General features: G+C 41.1%; 1 protein-coding gene across 1 annotated transcript in view; it reads left to right on the top strand.

Annotated features, from left to right (window-relative positions):
- LAPTM4B (lysosomal protein transmembrane 4 beta) overlaps positions 1–21,740 on the top strand; it is a gene marked incomplete at both ends in the record, with an annotated part of 62,647 nt that overhangs the window by 2,550 nt on the left and 38,357 nt on the right. The window contains 3 exon segments of the mRNA XM_079533509.1: positions 11,554–11,665; positions 18,434–18,507; positions 19,144–19,266. Coding sequence (XP_079389635.1) covers positions 11,554–11,665; positions 18,434–18,507; positions 19,144–19,266 — 309 coding nt within the window.

Below are 21,740 nucleotides of genomic sequence, written 5' to 3'. Positions count from 1 at the left end.
AAGATCTTGAGTTAGGATAATTTCAGGTGGTAGAATTTCATGTCTGAGTAAATGTGGAAGAAAACAGTCCATGTCTCTGGGATGATGTCTGGGCTCTTTGGTTTTAATTGGGATCCTACAAATAGAGGATGGCAAGGAGAGCTGAGTGCAGATGGAATCATCAGGGCTGTCTGGTGAGAGCACTTTCCATCACAGATGAGGGAAGGAGTACTGCATGCATTTTTAACACACGCATCCTGCAGTCACAAACACTATTAATGATCTCGTATCAATAGTTAGGAAAGAAATATTTAACTTTGCTTTATATTAGAACATAGTGGATCTCTGAATGCCAAAGTTTCTATGATTATTGTGTTTCAGTAGCTTCTTGGTATAGCCACAGTCTTCTTGGTATCATGTCTAGACTAATACAATACAGCATTACATGATACTAAGTGTAGTACACTACACACCATGCACCATGCCATATATGTACTATCACAGAGCACTGAGTTACTTCAATGTAAAACATATAACATAAAGGATGGAGCAGCCAAGTGATAGCCAGAGGAGATCTATGTCTTGTAGGGCTGCAGGATGCCCTACGTTTCAGTAAATGCTGTGCTGTGCTGGGGAGAAGAACTTCAGATGTGCTGCAATACTGAATTTAAATAAGATGTTCATAAAAGCTGTCTGGGAGCAATACCTATTTCAAAATCTGGGGAACCAGTTCAGTTCAGATGACTGTTATCTTTGTTTTTCATTCCACTGACAGAAACTTTATGCTTCTTAGTAACCTCTCAAACATAAGGATAGAAGTAATTAAGCAGAAGATTTTTGGGCACAAGGGCTGTAAAAGTGTCATACTGAGGGGAAAGAAGGAAAATGAGAATGTCACTTCCAGTAGCTGAGTTCTGATCCAGATGTTTGTATCAGCATGCTGTTCAAAGCCTCTGAAATGAGGCAGCTTTAGTTCTGAACTCCCCTGGCACTGGTGTCCAAGGGAGAGCTGTCATTTTGGTTAGCTCCAAGTGATCCATTGCGTATTGGTGAGTCAGAACGCTATCCCCTTTGGCAACAGCATTTATACATAGAGCATGTTGTCTTCCTGAGTGTATAGACTCCTTTCTTTACATGTGAAAAAAATATATAAAAAAGAAGAAACAGTGTCAGATGTTCTGATAGTGTCGCGGAAGGATTTTCCGCTAGCTCGATGCACAGCAATGGTGCTTTGCGCACAACCGGTGTCTTCGCTGGCACCATCTGGGACAACAGCAATTATCTTCAGTTGAGTTGTGGAGGGGAAAGATGAAACATTTAGGGAAAAAAATCGAAGAAGGATAAAAAGAAAAGGAAAAGAAACAACTTTGAAAGAAGGAGCGCTGCCTTTGGTGCTGTGCAGCAGGTCGAGCCCAGGCCCGGAGCCCTGGGGCTGCCTCGGGAGCTGTCCAGCACTGCAGGAGCTGAACCGCTGCTCCGCACCGCCTCCGGGGCCCTGCGAGGGAGCCTAAAAATAACATCTAATGGAAGAGCAAGAACCTTTTATAACTGCGAGTTATTCAGATTGCTGAAGCACCCTCTGAAGGACATGTGGGGAGAATATAAATAGAGCAAGCCTAGGTTTTTAGCCAGGGTGGCTTCGACGTTTGAGCTGCTATTTGTGGAAGGCTCAGGATGGATTGCTAGTCGTAATGTCTCAGTGATGGACTTTTTTCTTTGAGCACACAGTTTAATGGTTTCTGCCTGCATTCTAGTTTTCTAATAAAGGGATTGCATCCTAATGGATGAAATAATGTACCGATAGTAGCCTTTTTATTCTGCAAATCAAAAGAAAAGTACTGCGATACCCTCATTGTGCAATGGGTTTACAGATTGAACATTCTGCTGAGATTATTAGAGTGCACTTGATCTGATGTAAAAAAAAAATTAAAAATCAAGGTATATATTTTGTGACTAGGTTGCATTTATTCCCTTTTCCTTTCCAAGGCCTGTGCAAAACTGCGTGTATGGTGATGTGCTTAAATACCAGTTAGAAGATTACTGAAATCTAGGCTCACTTGGCAGGGAGCAGAGATCAGCATTGACTGTGAATGTAAACAAAATATACCTACACCAAGGTCCTCTAAGCTAGTCTGTCCCCATACTTGCAATCTTTAAACAGTCTAGAACTTCTCACATCAGCAAGGAGTTGTAAGTACATGTCACTTGAACAGGATGAAAATGCCCTTTCAAGGAAGATGAAATGTAATACTAATAAGTTATTGTTTTCAAACTTCCAAGTATTTGAAAAAGAAAGAAAAAAAAAAGAATTGAAAGTGTGAAAGGGGGAAAATTGCACCATTAGAAAGCCTGATATTCAAGGTAGTAGGGAACTTTGTTATCCTAGGGCCAGGTTGTGGAATTTGCATGAATACAGGTTTTATGTCTTAAGTTTTACTTAGAAATTCAGACTTGTTTATTTTTATATGGAATTAAATCTATTAACAATACGAGATCTCCGACTTTATCTGTGTACTAATGATAACACTGATGCTCTTGTTCCTTCATACAAGCCAATGCCGCTTCTCATGTAGTGGCAGTGTGATATTGCTGGGATATTGTGTCAGGTTACCCTGCAGGCGCTGCTGCCTTTACCACCTCCTCTAACAGTCTAACAGTTCTGGTGGCACAGTCTTGCAGAATGGAGCTCGCTGGTTTACCAGGTGATTGCAATTCTGTAGCCCAGACCCAGGCAGTACATTCACAGGGCAGAGCTGCTGTTGTCCCAGGGTGATGCCATTGACATGAGTAATTCTCATCCCTTATCAGGAGATGCAGTATCATCAGCAGGTGAGAGTTCTTCACTGACAGGTGAAGGGGGCATCAAGTAATCTATAATGGCTCAAGCTGCCCAATTCTTGTAGTGGAAATGGCTTCAATGACTGAATATTTATGTTTCAAGTTCCTTGTCTATAAAAACGTTTATATCTTTTTTTCTTGCCTTTACTTCCTTTCATAAAATAAACACTGAAATCTTAGGGAAAACAAACAGTAATATTCCCCAAATAATTTATGAAAACTTCCTACTTTGTGTGCATGCCTGTTCTTGAGGACAGTAGAGAGGAAAAATGGAATTCTTTATGAATAAAGAAACATGTTGAATATCCAGCTGACACTGAAATCAGTGTATTTACTCTTAGAGTGAATCACATCAATTTCATTATCTTATTAAAGTTGAGTATGAAGCATATTAGCAATCTGGTACCTAAATACCTACTCATGACTTGCACAGTATTTTCTTAGGAAACTGAAAACATATGTCTGCATTTAAGATATGAATAAAGCCCAGCACTGATCATCAGTTCAAATAAGACATGTCTGTTCTAGAGGACTGTTTATATTTCAGTTGTATCTTATATAAAGAGACAGTTTAGAATAATGTAATTGCTAACTGATTTAAGAACATGCTCTGGAGAACTCCTTAAATAAATCCTTCCCACAATATACAATTCCAGGCTGCTTTCTACTAGGCGGGACCTTATCCCAATTCATTCAGGAACTCTTCAGTTAAATTACAAAAGAAAGTCCAAACTGGGAGAAATGTATGTTGTACAAACAATAGAACAACTTGCAAAGACCCTAATTGCTCACCTGTGGGTGACCAAATTAATCCATGAACAGGCCAGAAAGTTTACCTGAAAAAAGGATGGATTCATGGTACTTGGTATACTGCATTACCCATATTTCTGTTCTGAGTGAAAATAACCAATAATTTTGTGTGTTTGCTGTGTTGCACAAGGAGCAGAAACAGCATTTTGTCAGTCTTCCCTTGACTTTGTCACACATCAGTGTGTTTATTACTGTTTCTGTTTTTAACACTTTTTAAGGCACTGGAGGGCTAAAATTCCCTGTAAGCATCTTTTGGACAGGCCATGCATTTACTGAACAGTTTATTAGCCTGTAACACAGCAGAGGGATTTCTGAGCACTTCTTTAAGCTCTAATCACCTTGCGTGTGCAGGTTTTCTTATATCTCCAAATACCACAGTAGGATTTTTCCCAGAGGGAATGAATTATTGCAACCAGAGCTGATAATCTGCATCAGTTGTCCAGGATAATGACACAGCTGTTTTTTCCAATTAAGAATTTCAGAAAATGAAAAGTTTTGTGAACAGCTGTCTTCCTCCTGTAAGAAAACAGATGGTTTTAAGAGGAATTAAATTTACATAAATGCTCATTAAGGGAAAGACGTGCTAAGAGTACAGTACGCTATTTTTGTTTTTTAAGCATGTAATACAAAAATCATGAAAGTAGTTACAGAAAGGAGAGGAAGTATTACATTAATCAAGCCAAATGTGTTCAGAAGTTTCGTTGAAAGTTAATATTTCCTAGTGAGTACACATTGCACTTTGTAAACTGACCGTTGATGAGACTGACATCAGTGAAAATGCAATTAGTCTTATATATTCCTGGACATGGAACGGATGTTGCAAAATAGCCAGGAATTAATTTCCTTTATTACCTTTTTCTTGTCTCATGTTCTTGTGATTTGACTATGGAAGATCAAAGTGGCCAGGGCCTGAAAATGCACACACAAGTTATTGTGGTGCTCTGCAGCTGAACTTGAGGTTCAAAGCCCCAAATCTCTGAAGAGCAGAGTAGGAAGCAAAGAGCAATGGACATTGCTGAAGGTGCTCCTGGTCCATCTGAGGCACTGAACCTGCCAGCAAGGCAACACTGAGGAAGCAATTTGGACTTGAGCCTACTGCACTGTTCTGGACCTCCTCTGGGTCTTCTCTCTTTCATATGTCTGCAGTCAGCTCCTGCTCCTGTGATCTTAGTCCTCTGGCTTTCAAAGTGCTGTGGCTGTTTTTCACTTCATTCCTGACTTGTGCTGAGCAAGGTCTTGTTCCATCAGGAGATACGTTAATCTACTTAATACAGACAGGACAAATATTTTTGGCAGAAACAGAAGTTTGTAGGAGATTTTCGCCTTGTGGAGGTGCATTTTCCAGCCATCAAACAGGAGTGCCCAGGCAGATTGAATAAATGTCATTATGTTGTTGTAATTATCTATGATGTACCATTCTTTGGTGTGTGCCCTCTTCTTCCTTATGAACCCAAACTGCTGCCTTAGAGCGTATGTGACTTGTGTATGATGTGTATGTTTCTGTATGATTGTACTTTCCCAGTGGTAGGTAGAAGGTTTCAGTGGTCATTTCCAGAACCTTGAACAGATAGAGTTTCGACTTTCTTTAAATACAGTGTGAAAGTAATAAAGAATCCACCAATAAATTTACATATAAATACCTTATTCCTTTAAACCACAAAAGGATTAAGATTAAGTATATAACAAATTAAACTCTATCTTTAGGGAGACCGAAATCTCTAGTGTGCATCATGTACTGTCTATCCATCTATTTTTTCTTTTGTAAATTTAGTCATTACCATATTTCATTAGTGACAGGCCTCTTGTGGTTTGGGTTTGAGGTCTGGCAGGCAGCAGTAGTTGAGTCACTTTTATAGAAGAGTGCTGATAAATTATGCTGGACTTCCTATATCAATTTAATCAACACAGAATTTGAAATGCAATGCTTATTGTCATTATAATAATAGAAGTTGAGATTGTATATAAAGTCTGATTAAAATACTTTTATGCAGATTTCTATTGTATAATGTCTTTAATATGCACTCTCTACTAGACTCATTTGAGCTTGCCGGGATCATTCTTTGACTTTTTATGAATAATATGAAGAAATAAGAAACTAAGCAATAGGAATTGCAGACTCTACCCTAACTTTTCCCGATTAAAGGGAGACTTCATTGCTATTTCTGGTCCTACTAATGTTCTCCCAGTGTCAGTGCAGCATTTCAGATAGCAATCAGAAATGTACTTTAAGAAACCACATAGGGAAGTAAGAATGACTTGTGTAAGGCAGACATTTTATTTCGTTCTCCTACTATTTTAGGTTCAGGCAATAATCTGAAGTTTATATTTTGTTTTTAAGATGCCTTGGAATATGTCCGAGAGCATACATTTCCTGAAAAAGCCTCTCAATTTCTCTGTATTCCTCCTAATATCTTCAATAACAACGTCTGTTAACAAATTTCACTCAAAGGGGTGAAGGATTTCCTTTCAACCCAACTTTACTTGGCCATTTTTCTGTTTCCCTTCAGGCTGTTACATTTGGTGAAAAGCCAGACAAGTATGACTGAGTTTCCTTCCTTGAACCATTAATTTCTTTGTGCATCGTTAACATAACTGCAGCTTTTCTCTGCCCCTTGAACTGGAGAGTTGATATACTTCAGTTAGCTTGACACAGAAAACTTACATAGCGGAAAGAAGATGGAGAAATATCTGCTCTGTTAGTCAGAATTGTCCTGCTCTGCCATTTCCCAGGAGTTCAGGCCACAGTGTGGCAAATGCTCAGATGTAGCTTCTGGCTCCTTGGAGCCCTGGGAGGGAAGATGATTGAACCATTTCCATGAGATCTGTAATGAAGCTGCTCACATACCAATCCTCTTTTCTTCTCGCATCCTTTGACTGCTCCCTACAGTAGTCAGACATCCACAAAGTCTTAATTTGTGGGAAGGCAAAGGCAGAAGGAGAAAATTAAAGATTATCGAGGTAGCCTATCTAGACATTTTCTATACATTCTTTCTCTAATGCTAAAACTGACTTCAGATATCCAAGTATTTAAAATGTTTACAGACCTGGTTTTGGTTTAGATTCAAGATGCAAGAAAGATGTGGGTTTTGTTTTCTTTTTTGTTGTTTTTTTTCCCTCTCTAGACAATGAGCATTATCATGTTTTGCTTTCTAATAGTTTTATGTCCTTCTTATACTGTGGTGCCCAGAATAGCACGCGGTGCTTGAGGTGAGGCCGCACCAGTTGCAGAGTGGAAGCACAGAGAAGAGGGGGAAAGAGACTCAGAATTAAAAGCGCATGTACCTCTTTCACCACATGGACTGTGTGAAGATATGTACATGCATGGTTTCAGCTATAAATTGAATTCTCAGTATAAATAAAGCTAGTTTTCTTACTTTTTCCTATAAACATGAGGAATTCTTTTCACTACATGGGAAGTCTTTGGAGAAGTCTAGTGGAATATTTGTAGAGCTGACCCTGTGGGGTTCAATAAAAATATTGGTATATTTTTAATGCAATGTGTTAAAATAAGCTTAATATTTTCCCTCCTAAATTCCTTTATCAGAGCAACCGTAAGCTGGATGAACTCACTGCAACTCCTGGCAACTCTTTTAGTGTTACAGTCGTCTGTGTCATTCACTGGCTTGAATGTTTCTCTATTTGCCTGAGTTTGGTATTGGTAAAAGATCTGTATGGACAGTATGCTTTTAGAAGCTACTGTTTTAATTTTAGATAAGCAGAGATAAATATCGTGCAACCCACAGCTCTGTGAGAGGTCTGAAATTATAGCAGTTACCATTTCTTCATCACCTGCTGGTACAGTATTGATGCAATTATACTCCTCTCTCTTCTCTGCATTTTATCTCCATGGATCACTTCTCATCTTGGGAACAAACAATGTGGAAGGGAAGACAACTAACTCATTGGTGGCAGAGGTCTCTAAGTTTAGCATGTTACGTAGTTTCCAAACTCTGGATGCTGGCAGTGGCAAACATGAGGTTGCTTCATTGCATCTTAAAACACTGCATGTTCCCTCTAGCAGACTTGCCTCATGTCATACACAAGCTGCTGTTTCTTTATCACTGTACAGATGGGAACAGTAACAGTGGCTGGCAGTGTGATCCTATTCTCAGCACCTGCTGCCCTGCTCCCTCTTGCCTGCGTGCAGTCTTTCACACAGTTGTCGATATTTAATTTTGTCTTCCACTCAGATTTGAAATCGTTTTGTAAGACCAGAAGAAAAATCCATGTATTGCTCCAATATTTGGACTAGCTGTCTCCTCCAGAATAACCCCCGTTATTCTCCTTTCGCTACATATACTGGAATCTCTACAAAACAGAGGATTTGTCTTCCTTCCCAGTGATGAAGAGGTCTCAGTGGAGTTGTCAGGGCCAGCAAGGCCTCTTACTGCCCCTAGGGTTCCTCTCCCATCAATCTTGGTAGAGCTATGGCTATAACCTGTTGGTCACAGTTCTGACCTGACAGTGGAAAATCTTGCATTTTGTGCTTACCACCAAACCCCACTTTGCTGCATGTTCATGAATGTGTTTCTATTTCTCAGTCCATAAAACGAGAACGACATGTCCCATCAAAGAATTACAGGGTTTAGTTGCTTGTTGAAACATTGCACAATTAAAATACTTTCTAAATACTGTTCATTAGTTGTTACTTTATTTGTTGCTGAAAGAATGTAAAGCCTTTTGAAGGAAATCTTGGTCTTATTGGGAAAGCAGCAAAAGCTCCTTTGCTTTCCTAGAACAGATTTCAACTTTCATACCAACCACCTATGTCAACAGGGATTCACTTTATGCTCTTTGCTTTGATGATGTGTCCTTGGAAGATGCTACATCAGTAAGTTTTTAGACATATTAAACATACGCATTAAAGCATTATTCAAAATTCAGTGGTTGCTTCACATTCAAAACAAAAGGAAATCCCCAACAAATGCAACACACCCAGCTGTGCGCACCTTTCTTTTCTTGAGAAAGAGGTTGAGCAAATAAATACTTGGTGTATTTCACTTCCATTGCTGACAGCATGGTTGGAAGGTGCTCAAAGATCATTATGAGGACCAGAATATAAAAACCTGATAGATCAGAAAAGTGATGCATTGGAATGATTCCCCTGACTGCACTAGGCTTTAGTTCAGACAAACACATCCTGTGTCTCTACACAGACTTAAAGACTATGCTGACCAACACGTAATCTGAATCTGGGCATATCCACATGGAGAAAGCAGAGTGCCTAGGTCAGTATTTCACAGATCTTCTTGTCTGTGTCTGCACAAAAGATTGACACGCCTTTAAAATAGCAACACGATATACATTTATAGTTTCTGATTGCTTATTTTGAGTACTCTCCTTAAGTAACATCTGTATATTACTATCATCTGTCCTCTGGTTTTCCACAAACGAGTATAAAGCAATAATTGCATTGCAATATAAAGTTATATATAATGCTAACATTTGAGAAGGTCTGTAGATTAATTTGAATCTTAATGGTCATCTGACCTGCCTTGGAAGCCAACCAAGAATAGAAAGACAAGACAAGACCATGGCAACAGCATTCCCAACACAAAGCTGTCTTAACTGTTCTGTGACAGAATGCAGCATGGAGGATTCCTAAACCCCTCTAGATGATCTCTTCTACTGTCTGATTGCTCAGCAGGTTGCATAACCTACATTCCCTCTTGCTGTAATTTAAATCTGTTACTTTACCCATCTCCCAGTAGATGTGGAGAAGTTTATTGCTTCCTTTCACTTGTCTTTCTCTCTTCACTAGACTAAGCATTCTCAGCTTCTCCCTGCTAGTCACAACTTTTAGACATCTAATGATCCTCTGCTCTTTTGCAGGACCCCCCTCAGGGTTTTTATCAGTATGTTTCTGAAGGACTTTGAACTAGGCCCTTCCTGCAGAGTCCCAGTAGAGGACAAGTAGGAGGATAACTTGCACATCTGATGCCTACAGTGCTGCCCACTGTCATGCTGCTCATGGGATGGTGCTGAGTCACGTTCAGTTTGTTCATTGCTGTACTCAGCACTTTGTTTCAAGGAACTGCTACCTACTCAGTTATCTCTCCTCTTGTACTTCGGCAGTTGTTTGTCACAAATGTGAAAGTGAAGCTCTATCCTTGTTGCCAATGAACTGTGCTCTCTATTTGTCTGACTTCTGCTGTAGTTGGCCGAAGTCCTTACAGCCTGGCATTGACTGCAAACTGAAGAAAGATAGAGTGCACAAGTTACTTGAAATACCAAGTATTTCAACAATACTGGAGAAGCCTATTCAGTAGATCTTTTGTGAATCTTCAAGAGCTATGCTTTTATTACAGTCGTCCTGCTGGCTATGCACTCATCTTCCTGCACTTTTCAGCTAGACCAGCTTTTCCCAGCTCACTAATGAGAATCTCATCATGTCAGAAGGACTGCTAAAATTCAGAGAGATGATATCTGCTGCTTTTCGCCTGTTCACAAAACCATTTGGCTGTAAAGAAGGTAAATAGGATGAATTAATATAGCTTATAATTGACAAACCCATGAAGAATACTGTTTATGACCATACAAATTTTAAGTAACATCAAGAACACCACTTCACTGGCTGTTTTGGGATTTATTTTATTCTCGAATCACACATTCTGGGCAGATTTTTTTTTATGGCCTTTTTGTTTTGTGAAGGTATAAACTGTGCTTGCTTTTTCCTACCTTGTGACCCTACTCTGTTAATAATTTTTCAAAGAGCATTGCTAACAACTCCGATATCAGCTAAACTCAACAGAATTTGCCCATCAAAAAGCATTTATCTTTACCAAGAAATTCTCTAGCCTGTTCATGTCTTCTTATTATAGCCTGTATTCTTACACCTTTTTGTTGCTGTTAGGAACCTGTGATCAGATTGGGATGACTTCAAAGTGAAAACCAATGCAATAAAAATCCATCTTTTCCAGCACACTCTATTATCAGCCTTCTTTTCTTTCCTGTTCATCAGTTATCTTTTTACTTCTGTAGAATAATTTTTTAGACAGGCAGTGTTATTTCATACTGAGTAATCTTCTTTGCAATTAGTCCGCATCATTTCAAAGTGATATAAACATTTTGTTCAAATTAGCTTTAAAATAGAGCTCTTCCCTCCCTTTACATTCCTCTCATACCCGGTTACTGACTATGTGTTTCTACTGAATTTTTTGATCAATACTATATTCTTGCATTTAACTCATCGTATTTCATACACCAATTCTTCCTGGGCGTGAATTTCTCTGGGTGTGAATTTTCTCTGGGCAGCCTGGTCTGGTGGTTGGTGACCCTGCATATTTCAGGAGGGTTGAAACTAGATGATCATTGTGGTCCTTTTCAACCCAGGCCATTCTGTGATTCTATGATTTTATGATTCTATGAATTTCCTGCTATACCTTGTGCCTCAAGATGTTCATCAGGCATTGGGTTCATGCTGCCACCTACTCCCATCCTGCTAAGGCCTTCTGATCTAACAGCTCATGTGAACCAGCTCATCATTCACAGCCCCTTCTAAAACTAAGTCTCTTCCAGCAAATGATCCACTCCCTGATCATCAAGCACTTTAACAGGGCATGTCACCAATTCCAGCTCTGTCCTGCTAATAATGTTTCACTGCAGCAGTCATTTGTAATAATTTCAAAGCTACTGTTTTTAATTGATATTAATTTTTCTGACAGAACAAACTGAAATGGCCATGTTAGCATGTTTTATAATGAAAGAGCAGCAGTAACTTGTCTGCTGTAGGAGAGAGTCCAAGGGAGAAGGAGTAACTCACACAAATCCAGAGAAAATAACTGTGATGTTAGTGAAATATTACAGTTCTGTGGCTGGAAAGCAGCCCGTGCCACAGCCAGCAGAGCCAGTGGGAGACATCCTGTGCAGAGCTGTTTCATGGATTATTTTCACAGCTTGACCCTTTTCCCCTCTTCCTCTCCACAGATCATCAACTCGGTGGTACTGCTGATTCTGCTGAGCGCCCTGACCGACCCTGACCAATACCACCTCACCAGCGTTGAATTAGGGGGTGAATTTGAATTTATGGATGATGCCAGTAAGTACGGACTGTCAGAACACGAACGCTCATTGCACCAGAGTTTATGTAGCTGTCCTGTCACTTCAGTAATTATTGTCACTTAGTTGTTTTGTCCCCTCGGGTATGCTTGATATCTTACAGATGCATTTTTGTTGTGAATGGTGCATTTGTGGCACTGTTCAAACTGGTTGCATGTTAGTAGCCTTACAGCTATCTGTGCTGTTTCCTGACCGGGCAGGGGAGAGCCAGCTCTGGGCATGCAGATGTTATCCCTCAGTGCAGTACTGAGAGCCCTGGGGGTATTTTGCAATATGCATGAAGCTCTGGCCTCTGAGTCCCATGCCCTGTAGAGCCTGCCGATGCATAAGAACATGTGCTGCTATTTCTACAACCATCTGGATGTGTTGCCCAGATGTGCCATCTGGATTCCTGTTGAACATCTTTGAACACCCACCATGTGCACATGGCATGACTTGCACCAACCTGTCATGATAGATGCAGGTGGTAGATATTAACTGCACAGTCACAGAAGTATGGTGATAACAGGGCTGCTCCTTCTCACACCAAAGGCCATAGCAAATCTTCAATATGGTTTCAGGGCAGTGTGAAAGAGGCCATTTATTTCTGCTGAAAAAAACCTCCCGTCCTTTGCAAATATTTCTTTCTTCCAGGACAGTTTCATTTCCCAGCTAATTATTTGGTGATGTTTGGTCTCTTGGCTTGTTTTAACTGTTTAAGTAGTATTTGACATTTTTTCCCCTGTATGTTATTTTGATACAAATATCTGTTTATTTGCATTTCTGCTCAGAAGATAGCTACATTCAATACTTCCCACTGCAATCTAAAAAAAGGGCTCCCATGACTTTCCCTGGAGCCTTGCTGCTCACAACCACACATCTACAACAAAAGGCTCCAACTCCATTCCTCATTCCTGCTGCAGTCAATAAAAATATCAGCAGGAATAACTCCATGCATGAGGAAACTAATTATAACCATTGTGTGTTAGAGCTGCTGGGTTATTTGTTAAGGGATACTTATTTCCACAAGTTCTTCAGTGCAGATCAAAACCTTAAAGGCTTACATTTAATATTAGGGGGCAATTGCTACTATACTGCGTCTTCACTGACAAAGCGCCTACAACTTCACACTAAAAATCTTTTTATATAACTGGATTTAAGAAAATAGGGACTGTCGTAGATACAGATGGGCTCCTAGCTGATTCTGACATATTAAAACTGACTGCCTTGTCCTAATTCTCAGAGATTAACCTTGGTAATGACTGTCTGCCAGTGCGGTTTTATATAGCCGACATCTGAGGCCTGCCAGTGCCCAAGGCTTTAAAATAGTAATTCTCTTTTGTAATGCAATAGCTGTCAGATCAAGTACGTTGGGGATTTCCATCTACACTTGAAAATGGCATTTTTTATATTTTTTATTGAGGCTTCTAAAGCAAACTCTGAAAGACTGTAAAAGGATGGCTCGTGGGCCAGGTGACCTCATTTCCATTCATTAAAGGGAACATTTCCCAGGCAGTTTAATTACAAACGAACATTTGCATTAAGGTCTCCTTTGCTTCTTTGACTCCCTCTGGTTTAATGCCACTGGAAATTGCTGGCAAGAAAGAATTTGTTTTTATTATTATTATTTTTAATATGACTGTATTTGTTCAAGTTTGAGGAAACCTTTACTTCTAACAGAAAACATCAGACAAATTTTCTCTTGCCTCACTTTTAATTGCCTATTTTTGAGTAAATATTTCCTAGATTAGCTGCCTGTGCAGAAATCCTTTGATGTGAAACCATGTGTACAAAATATAATAAGAAACATCATTTTTTTTAATGCTAATGAAGGTCCCAAAGTTGTTATCTATATGTGCTTGTGCTGACAAATATAACAATGATGGGATTATTAGCAGCTTTTATTCCCACTGCTAGTTTTGTTGCCCCTATCAATAGCAAACAAACAAACAAACATGTAAAATTTGCATGCAAAATTATCACTCCCTTATTACCCCTCCTCAAATAGACTCAATATTAGCTGGAAATAAAATTAACAGCTGAATCATAATACCGGATGACATTGATGACAGATTTGCCCTTGACTTCCAAGATACTGGGATTTCACCCAATATTTGTGTTTCTTTAGGACTGCATTCATGTGTCGTTTATGGTCAGTTTTCAGTTTTCTGTTACATAAGTGTCACAGCTGTCTGTCACACACAGAACCAGAGCCAGTCAACTGTGAAACATTTGAAAATGCCCACGCAGCACCAGTTCTTATGCGGACCTGCCCTTACAGTAACTGTCAGCGTGTAACTGAACAAACACTCATCCTTAACTTCAGGTTTTAGGCCTGTGCATGATTTCCAGGGCATTGCCAGGGGCTCTGAACTAACTGGTCGATTAAGCAGAAGTACTTACCTGAACACTTGGAAAAAATGCTGTAGGGCAGAGCTTTTTCCTTTTATTCTAGAAAAGGAAGCAATGGAAAAAAACACACCTGTTAGGCCTTGCCATGCAGCAGATGATGTGCTGGATGACAGGGTGTGTGGTTTGGCTGCCACCAAGAAGTCTACCTAGACTTTAGCAAAGAGACTCTGTTTCCTACAGCATTCTTCTGGAGAAGCTGGCAGGTGATGGTGGCTCGGAGAAGAGTATTCTTCACTGAGTGAAATACTGGCTGGGTGGTTGGCTTTAGAGTGGTGGTGAATGGAGTTAAATCCAGCTGGTGACTGGTCACTGGTGGTGTTCCCTAGGGGTCAGTAACAGGGCTGGCCATGTTTAGTATCTTTACTGATGATCTGGATGAGGGGATTGAGTGCACTCCCAGTAAGTCTGCAGATGACAGCAAGTTGTGAGGAAGTGCTGATCTGCCTGAAGACAGGAAAGCCGTACAGAAGGATCTGGACAGGCTGGATTGCTAGGCTGAGATCAATTGTATGAGGTTTCCAAGACCTCATGGTCTTGGAAAGTGCCTGGTCCTGCATTTGGGCTTGGGGCAGAATGGCTAGAAAGCTGCACAGTGGAAAAGGATCTGGGAGGATTAGTCAACAGCCAGCTGAACATGAGCCAACAGTGTGCCTAGGTGGTCAAGAAGGCCAACAACATTCTGACGTATAACGTATGACGAAAAATTGTGCAGTCAGCAGGACCAGGGAAGTGATGTTGTACTCAGCATCTGTGAAGTCACACTTGTGCACATTTTTGGGCCCTTCACTATACTGAGGGCCTGGAGAGCATTCAGAGAGGGGGTAAAAAACTGGTGAAAGGTCTGGAGCAGAAGTCTTACGGAAAGCAGCTGACGGAACTGGGACTGTTTAGTCTGGAAAAGTCTTAGAAGAGACCTTATCACTCTACAAATAGCTGAAAGGTGGAGGTTGACCTCTTCTCCCAGGGAACAGCAATAGAACAAGAGGGAATGACCCTAAGTTGTGCTAGGGAAGTTCAGGTTGATGTTGGGAAAAATTTCCTAGCAGAAAGATTGTTAAGGCATTGCAACAGGCTGCCCAGGGAGGTGATAGACTCCATGCCACTGGAGATGTTCAAGAGAAGTGTTGATATGTTACTGGTTTAGTGGTCACAGTCTACAATTGGACTAGATGATCTTAGAAATCTTTTCCAATCTTAATGATTCTATGACCTGGGAACCAGGGAATGCTTTGGGCTTCCTCCCCTAGTCGTTGCTTAGCTCAGTCCATTGAGTCTTGTCTTTCTTATTATTATTTCTTTAGGGCCTCGGGGAGTTTATGTACTTGAAGATGGACTAGAAAAAATGTAAAATGTGGGAGCTGCTAATGCAATGTTTTTGCTAGTAGAAGCCTAATAATCTCTGTGTGGGAGATGAAAAAGCCTTGTAAATCAGCCTGTCTTCTGAGAAGGTTTTACCTAAGACTCCTGCGGAGCTTCTCCAGATATGCAGGCTATGATCCTGGCATGTTAACAGCTCAAACAAGAAAAGAGCATTGCTAGTTTTCATTTACTGTCTTTATGCTATCACAGTTGTGTACAATCCTTCATTAGCCATGCCTATGCCCTGTAGATACCCATGGGAACTCTGTCAAAATCAGCCGGTATCTCTGCCCGAGGATGTGCAGGTGAGGCAAGCAGTAGTCTCTGTACAGAGCTGAGGGAAACAGAAGGCAGTGTCTGGATCATCTCCCTGCAGAACACGATATGCAACCCAGAGCACAACAAGATTTAATTCAAATGGAAAAATTTTTATAAAGAAACCTATAGATAGATATAGATATAGATAGCACACTTGAACTTTGGCTAGGGGGCTAAAGGGAAGCATGTGCCTTTCCTGCCCCTCATCATCAGTATCACTGACGTAGCATGAGCCCCATGTCAAAAGGAAAAGAAAAAGCTACAGCAAGTAAACTCTTCTAACAATGAATGCCAAGGGAGAAGGCTGAGAAAGAATTCACCACCTCCCTCTGCTTATCATCTCATTTAGTGAAACCAGTGCATCTCAAAAAGCCCAATGAAGTCTTAAGAAAGAAAGAACCATCTTGGGCCAAAGAGGGCTTGGCATGGCCCATTGATCCAGTCTATCTAGGTTCCTCTGTAGTGCCTTTCTACCCTCTGGCAGATCAATACTCCCTCCCAGCCAGATACTCTCAGTTCTAGGACCTCAAAAAATAATGTTCTAAATGCACGACTTCGTCTCTCCTCTTTGGGCATAGCCTCTGAAGTGTAGTTGCAAAGTTCAGTTACTCACTCACAGTTACTGTAAGGGCAGGTTCAGAAACTCAGTTTCTCATTTCTGGCATTCTGACAAAGGCTGTTGATGATGTATGGGAGGTATTTAGGAAAAGACCAAACATATGTGATTTTTTCCCCCCCAGGATCTCCTTCCAGCACTTCATGGCTTAGAAATTTCGTAAGTCTAATGAAAAGTTAATTGAAATCTGAGCAGCAATAGAGGAAAAATATAGGATTCCTGTAATTACTCCAGTCAAAACCTTAAAGAATATTTTGCTTCCTACACCACTTCACCTTTCCTGATAGTTATACATCTTCATTAATAAACTGCATCTCTGAAATATTCCTGGTTGAAATGAAAGTTTCAAATGCATTAAGTCTTTTGTAAGATATCTTTAACTGCCTTGTCTAGTCTTCCTTTTAAAAATATGTTTCTGCTTTGCTGAAATATTTAGAGAGATATGATCAATTGTATGTGGTAGCTATTACTGCAGAAAACAAGCTGTAGTGTGCATTCTCTTTAGTGTTTGTTGTGGTTTTTGGTTTTGTTTGTTTTTGTGTTTGTTTTTCCAGATCCATGGCAGCTTGGTCATCCTTTAGGTTAGTTGCAGTGTAGAATTAGCAATAATAAATAATGAATAATTTTAGACTAAAAGAGGGGAGATTTAGGTTTTAGAATCATAGAATAGAATCATAGAATCACTAAGGTTGGAAAAGACCTAAAAGATCACCCAGTCCAACCGTTCACCTATTCCCAATAGCTCCTACTAAACCATGTCCCTCAACGCAACATCCAGTCTTTCCTTGAACACCCCCAGGGTCGGTGATTCCACCACCTCCCTGGGCAGTCCATTCCAGTGCCTGACCACCCTTTCTGAAAAGTAATACTTCCTCATGTCCAGCCTGAATTTCCCCTGGCGTAGCTTGAAACCATTCCCCCTGGTCCTATCACTAATGACACGAGAGAAGAGGCCGACCCCCAGCTCACTACAGCCTCCCTTCAGGAAGTTATAGAGAGCAATAAGGTCTCCCCTGAGCCTCCTCTTCTCCAGGCTGAACATTCCCAGCTCCTTCAGCCTCTCCTCATATGGCCTGTGTTCCAGACCCCTCACCAGCTTCGTTGCCCTCCTTTGAACATGTTCCAGGGCCTCAATATCTTTCTTGCAGTGAGGGGCCCAAAACTGGACACAGTACTCGAGGTGCGGCCCATCTAACAAGGTTAGATGTTAGGTGAGTTGCTGGCACAGGCTGCTCAGAAAAGCTTTTGATGTCCCATCCCTGAAGGCATTCAAGGCCAGGTCAGGTGGGGCCCTAGGCAGCCAGATCTGGTGGCCATGGCAGGGGGTTGGAACTGAGTAGATGTTAAGGTCCCTTCCAACACAAGGCATTCCATGACTCTATGATAACATGAACATCCTGACTTCCCCAAGATTAATCTGAACTTAGTTTTTTAGCTCAATGCAGACCTCTGCTCTCAGACTGTGGTCTTCTCCAGACTGAGAGGCACGTCTGCAACCATGGGCAAAGATATGACAGTGGTTCCTGCTGATCCACATGGAACAGACAGCCTTCAGCTGTGTGTCCTGATGCCAAGAGCTGTCTCACAGCAGGCAGAGTTGGGTTCAGAGTATAAAAATAGCCAGAGGCCTGGTTACCGCCAGGCAGCCGGCTTCTGTTCATCTCCAGTGTCTGGCAAGCTCTGATTTATCCACAGTGGTCACGTTTTAAGTCCTGCACAGACACTTTTTGATGACTGATGTAATCATCACAGGCAAAATAGTCTTCTTGCCAACTATTCCCCAGATATTTGAAAATTCTTTCAAAAAACAAAAAAAAGAAACTATTCACAGCCTTATCAAAGCTATGGAAGCTTGTGCAGAGTAATCAGTGACTTTGTTTCTCATATTTTGGAGGTTTCTCATAGGAGCTAGAGTTTCCTCCAGCAGTAGCTGGGCAATGTCTCTGGCTCATCACCACCCACACGCACATCCTGTCCTTTGGGATGCTCATCACCAAGCAAGTGGCAAAATAACTGAATCAAGCTCTCAAATGTTCTGCAATCACTCATATGTTTCTCTTTCAGATATGTGCATTGCCACAGCAATTTCTCTACTTATGATTCTGATTTGTGCAATGGCTACGTATGGCGCATATAAGGTAACATCATACTCCATAAAGATGTGAATTAAGCAAAGTATACAAGCTATAGAAAACAAATTTAAAATGCTTCTTTCTAACAGTTTCTTGTTAATTGAAAATTAAGAGAAAGAACAAAGAGGTGGCAGAGCTTGTTGCCTCGATCAGTGGTATCACAGAGCCCCGTGCTGAAGGCAGGACAGCTGCCCACTTGTGTTTACTGTCTGCACTTTCAAACATGAGTAATCTTTGGGAAAGCTGTGCATTCAGAGAACTGAATCTTGTTCCTGCCAAAATTAATGGAATTTTTTTTCCCATTCAACTCCCATGCCTGTGGTTTGTCCCAGTACTAATTCTATTTATTAGGGGAAAAAAGAAATTCTCCTGTGGTTTTTAAATGTCCCAGTATAACAAGCTGTGGGACAAGCACCACCCATACTGCAGCAGTTCAGCAGCCAAGCTGGCCTGGCCAACTCTTGTGGCCAAATGTTGTATTTCCTTCAGCTGATTTTACAGTGTATTTTTCTTTTACAGCTTCGTGAAATGTAACACTGCATTCTGTCAAATGTTCCTTAGGTTTTAGTGCAGAAATATATATATATATATCTCTCAATTTTAGCTTGTCATTGATGACTTTTTATTTTATTTTCTTACCAGCAACATGCGGCTTGGATCATCCCTTTCTTCTGTTACCAGATCTTTGACTTTGCTCTCAACACATTGGTTGCCATCAGTGTACTCGTCTATCCCAGCACAATTCAGGACTACCTTCGCCAGCTGGTAAACCACCTAATTTTCACAAGTCTCTTGGGGCTTAGGAGAGAACTGTGTACAATTTGTCCTGTATTTCTAGCCAATATTTCACTGCTGACTTCCTAGGCAGCCCTTCAACAGTCCTCTCAGTTTGAGCTTCCTTGTCTGTACTCAATATCCTTGCAAGTTACATTACCATCTTGTTACAATATAATAATACTAGCTTATCTGTGCAGAGTTCTGGAGTCTTGGAGTGCTGTGGAAGTTTTCAGCACCATTTCATTTACAATGAGAGTCATTATAAGAGATAGACAGTAAGTGATTGCTTTTGAATTTGAAGCTACTATGTTCATATCCAGTGACTTATTTTTGGTGCTATATCAGGGATGGTTTTTTGCTCCTTTGAATGTATTCGGCGGCTTTAACACAGATTTCATTAAGCAAGCAAGCAAGACATTGAGGGCAACAAAGCTGGTGAGGGGTCTGGGGCAGAGGGCTTGTGAGGAGCGGCTGAAGGAGCTGGGACTGTTCAGTCTGGAGAACACGAGGCTCAGGGGAGACCTCATAGCTCTCTGTAACTACCTGAAGGGAGGTTGTAGTGAGCTGAGGGTCGGCCTCTTCTCTTGTGTAACTGGTGATAGGACCAGAGGGAATGGCTTCAAGCTGCACCAGGGGAGATTCAGGCTGGACATTAGGAAATGCTACTTTTCTGAAAGAGTGGTCAGGCATTGGAATGGGCTGCCCAGGGAGGTGGTGGAGTCACCAACCCTGGAGGTGTTCAAGGAACGTTTGGATGTTGTGTTGAGGGACGTGTTTTAGTGAGAACTGCTGGTGATAGGTGGATGGTTGGACTGGGTGATCTTGAAGGTCTTTTCCAACCTTGGTGATTCTGTGATTCTGTGATTCTGTGAAGCAGGAGTTTGATACAAGGCAGGTTTGTTTTTGCTAGAATATCCTGTCAGAGTCTGTTTTAGGGACAATTAGAGGTACCCTTCTTGCCATGTTCTACTTAGACCAGACATCCATAGTCAGCACTGCGTGAGCCTATGGGATGTAATTACAATCCCTGACAGTGAGGACAAGAGCACCCTTTGTTTCAGGGCCATGCCCAGATGGATTCAGATGGAGTTGCAGAGTTGTAGAACCTAACCCTGCAGCCATCTTTGAAAATCTGCCTTGAGAACTTGAATGCAGATTAGTTTGGCTGTGAACTTTGTTATGTGCATGGAAAACCAGCTAGAGCAGTATAAATAACAGATAATGAGCAGCAGCTGGCAGATAAATGACCACACAAATCTGTGGGAAGAGGCAATGTGACAAGCCAGCAGGAGCTGGGATACATCAGGAACCTGTTATGATTCACCTTACTTAACACCCACCTGTCTTCACAGCCAGTGCTGCACTGGAATAGAAACAGAGCAACAATTCAAAAGATTCTCAGAAATAAAAGTGGAAAAGAGCAAATTAAAGCAGGAGCCCTCCTGTTCACCCTTTGCCTGCAGCCCTTCACTTGGGCCAGTGCCAGACCCACTCCTCTGGCAGCTGAGGGGCCACGTGGCTGCACTACCAGATGCAGCTCTGCAGCTCACACTCCCCATTCCAGGAGGCTCAGGTTGTAATCAGTTTTTGTTTAATATTGGCCCCTGTGGGAGAATGAAAGGGGAAAAGCAGCAGCCTTAAGAGCAGGCAGGGAGCTATGCATTGAAGAGACCCTTTTTTTCTTGTTGGGTGCCACATCTGGAGCTGGTCACCAAGAAGGCAAAGGACAGCCAATTCCTTCAAAATCAGTAGGTCATCACTGTCATCTCTGCTGTTGGGTCCTTCCATAGCCAAAACACAATGAGCAGGCCCTGAAGGTACTGGAAACTGTGCAGCAAATCATTTTGTGATCCACCTTGCTGTTTCAGCCTACATTTCTAACAGCATTACTAATTATTCCAGGAAAAACATGTTTTTCCCTTCAGTTCAATGCAGCCACCATCTGCTGTGCACATATACTTTTGTTTTCTTCCATAACGCTTTTCCTGAGTACACTGGGGCATGAAGCCGAGTCCTACCATGTGACTGAAAGAAAGCTGGAGACTTAATCTCCTTTTAAGAGTCTTTCTGTTGTTGAGATGTTTTATTTCTGGATAACTCAAATCAATGAGACCTTCACTGAAAGTTACCAGAGGTTAAAAAACAACTAACAACCTCACAATCTGTAACTAGAAAGGGCAAAAGACTACTTATAAGTATTTAGAAATGAAAAAGAAAAAATTCTAGTGAAGGAGAGGCTATTTGTTGGGAAGAGGTGGTAAAAGTACTGATGTAAAAAAGGAAGAAGTATTCACTAGTTATTTCTGTTCTGCACTTGGAAACAAGCGATATAACATGTTTACATGGCCAGGGATTTTGAACTACTTTTATTTGCCGACAGTCAAGAGAGTTTTCAATCTGAACACACAGTTTTTAAATGAATAAACCAGCTAATTTGTACTCTGCTGTGTTAAACTATCTGT

This window comes from Tetrao urogallus (assembly GCF_951394365.1).
Source record: "Tetrao urogallus genome assembly, chromosome: 3".
Lineage (NCBI taxonomy): Eukaryota > Metazoa > Chordata > Aves > Galliformes > Phasianidae > Tetrao > Tetrao urogallus.
This window is presented reverse-complemented; position numbering and strand designations above follow the sequence as displayed.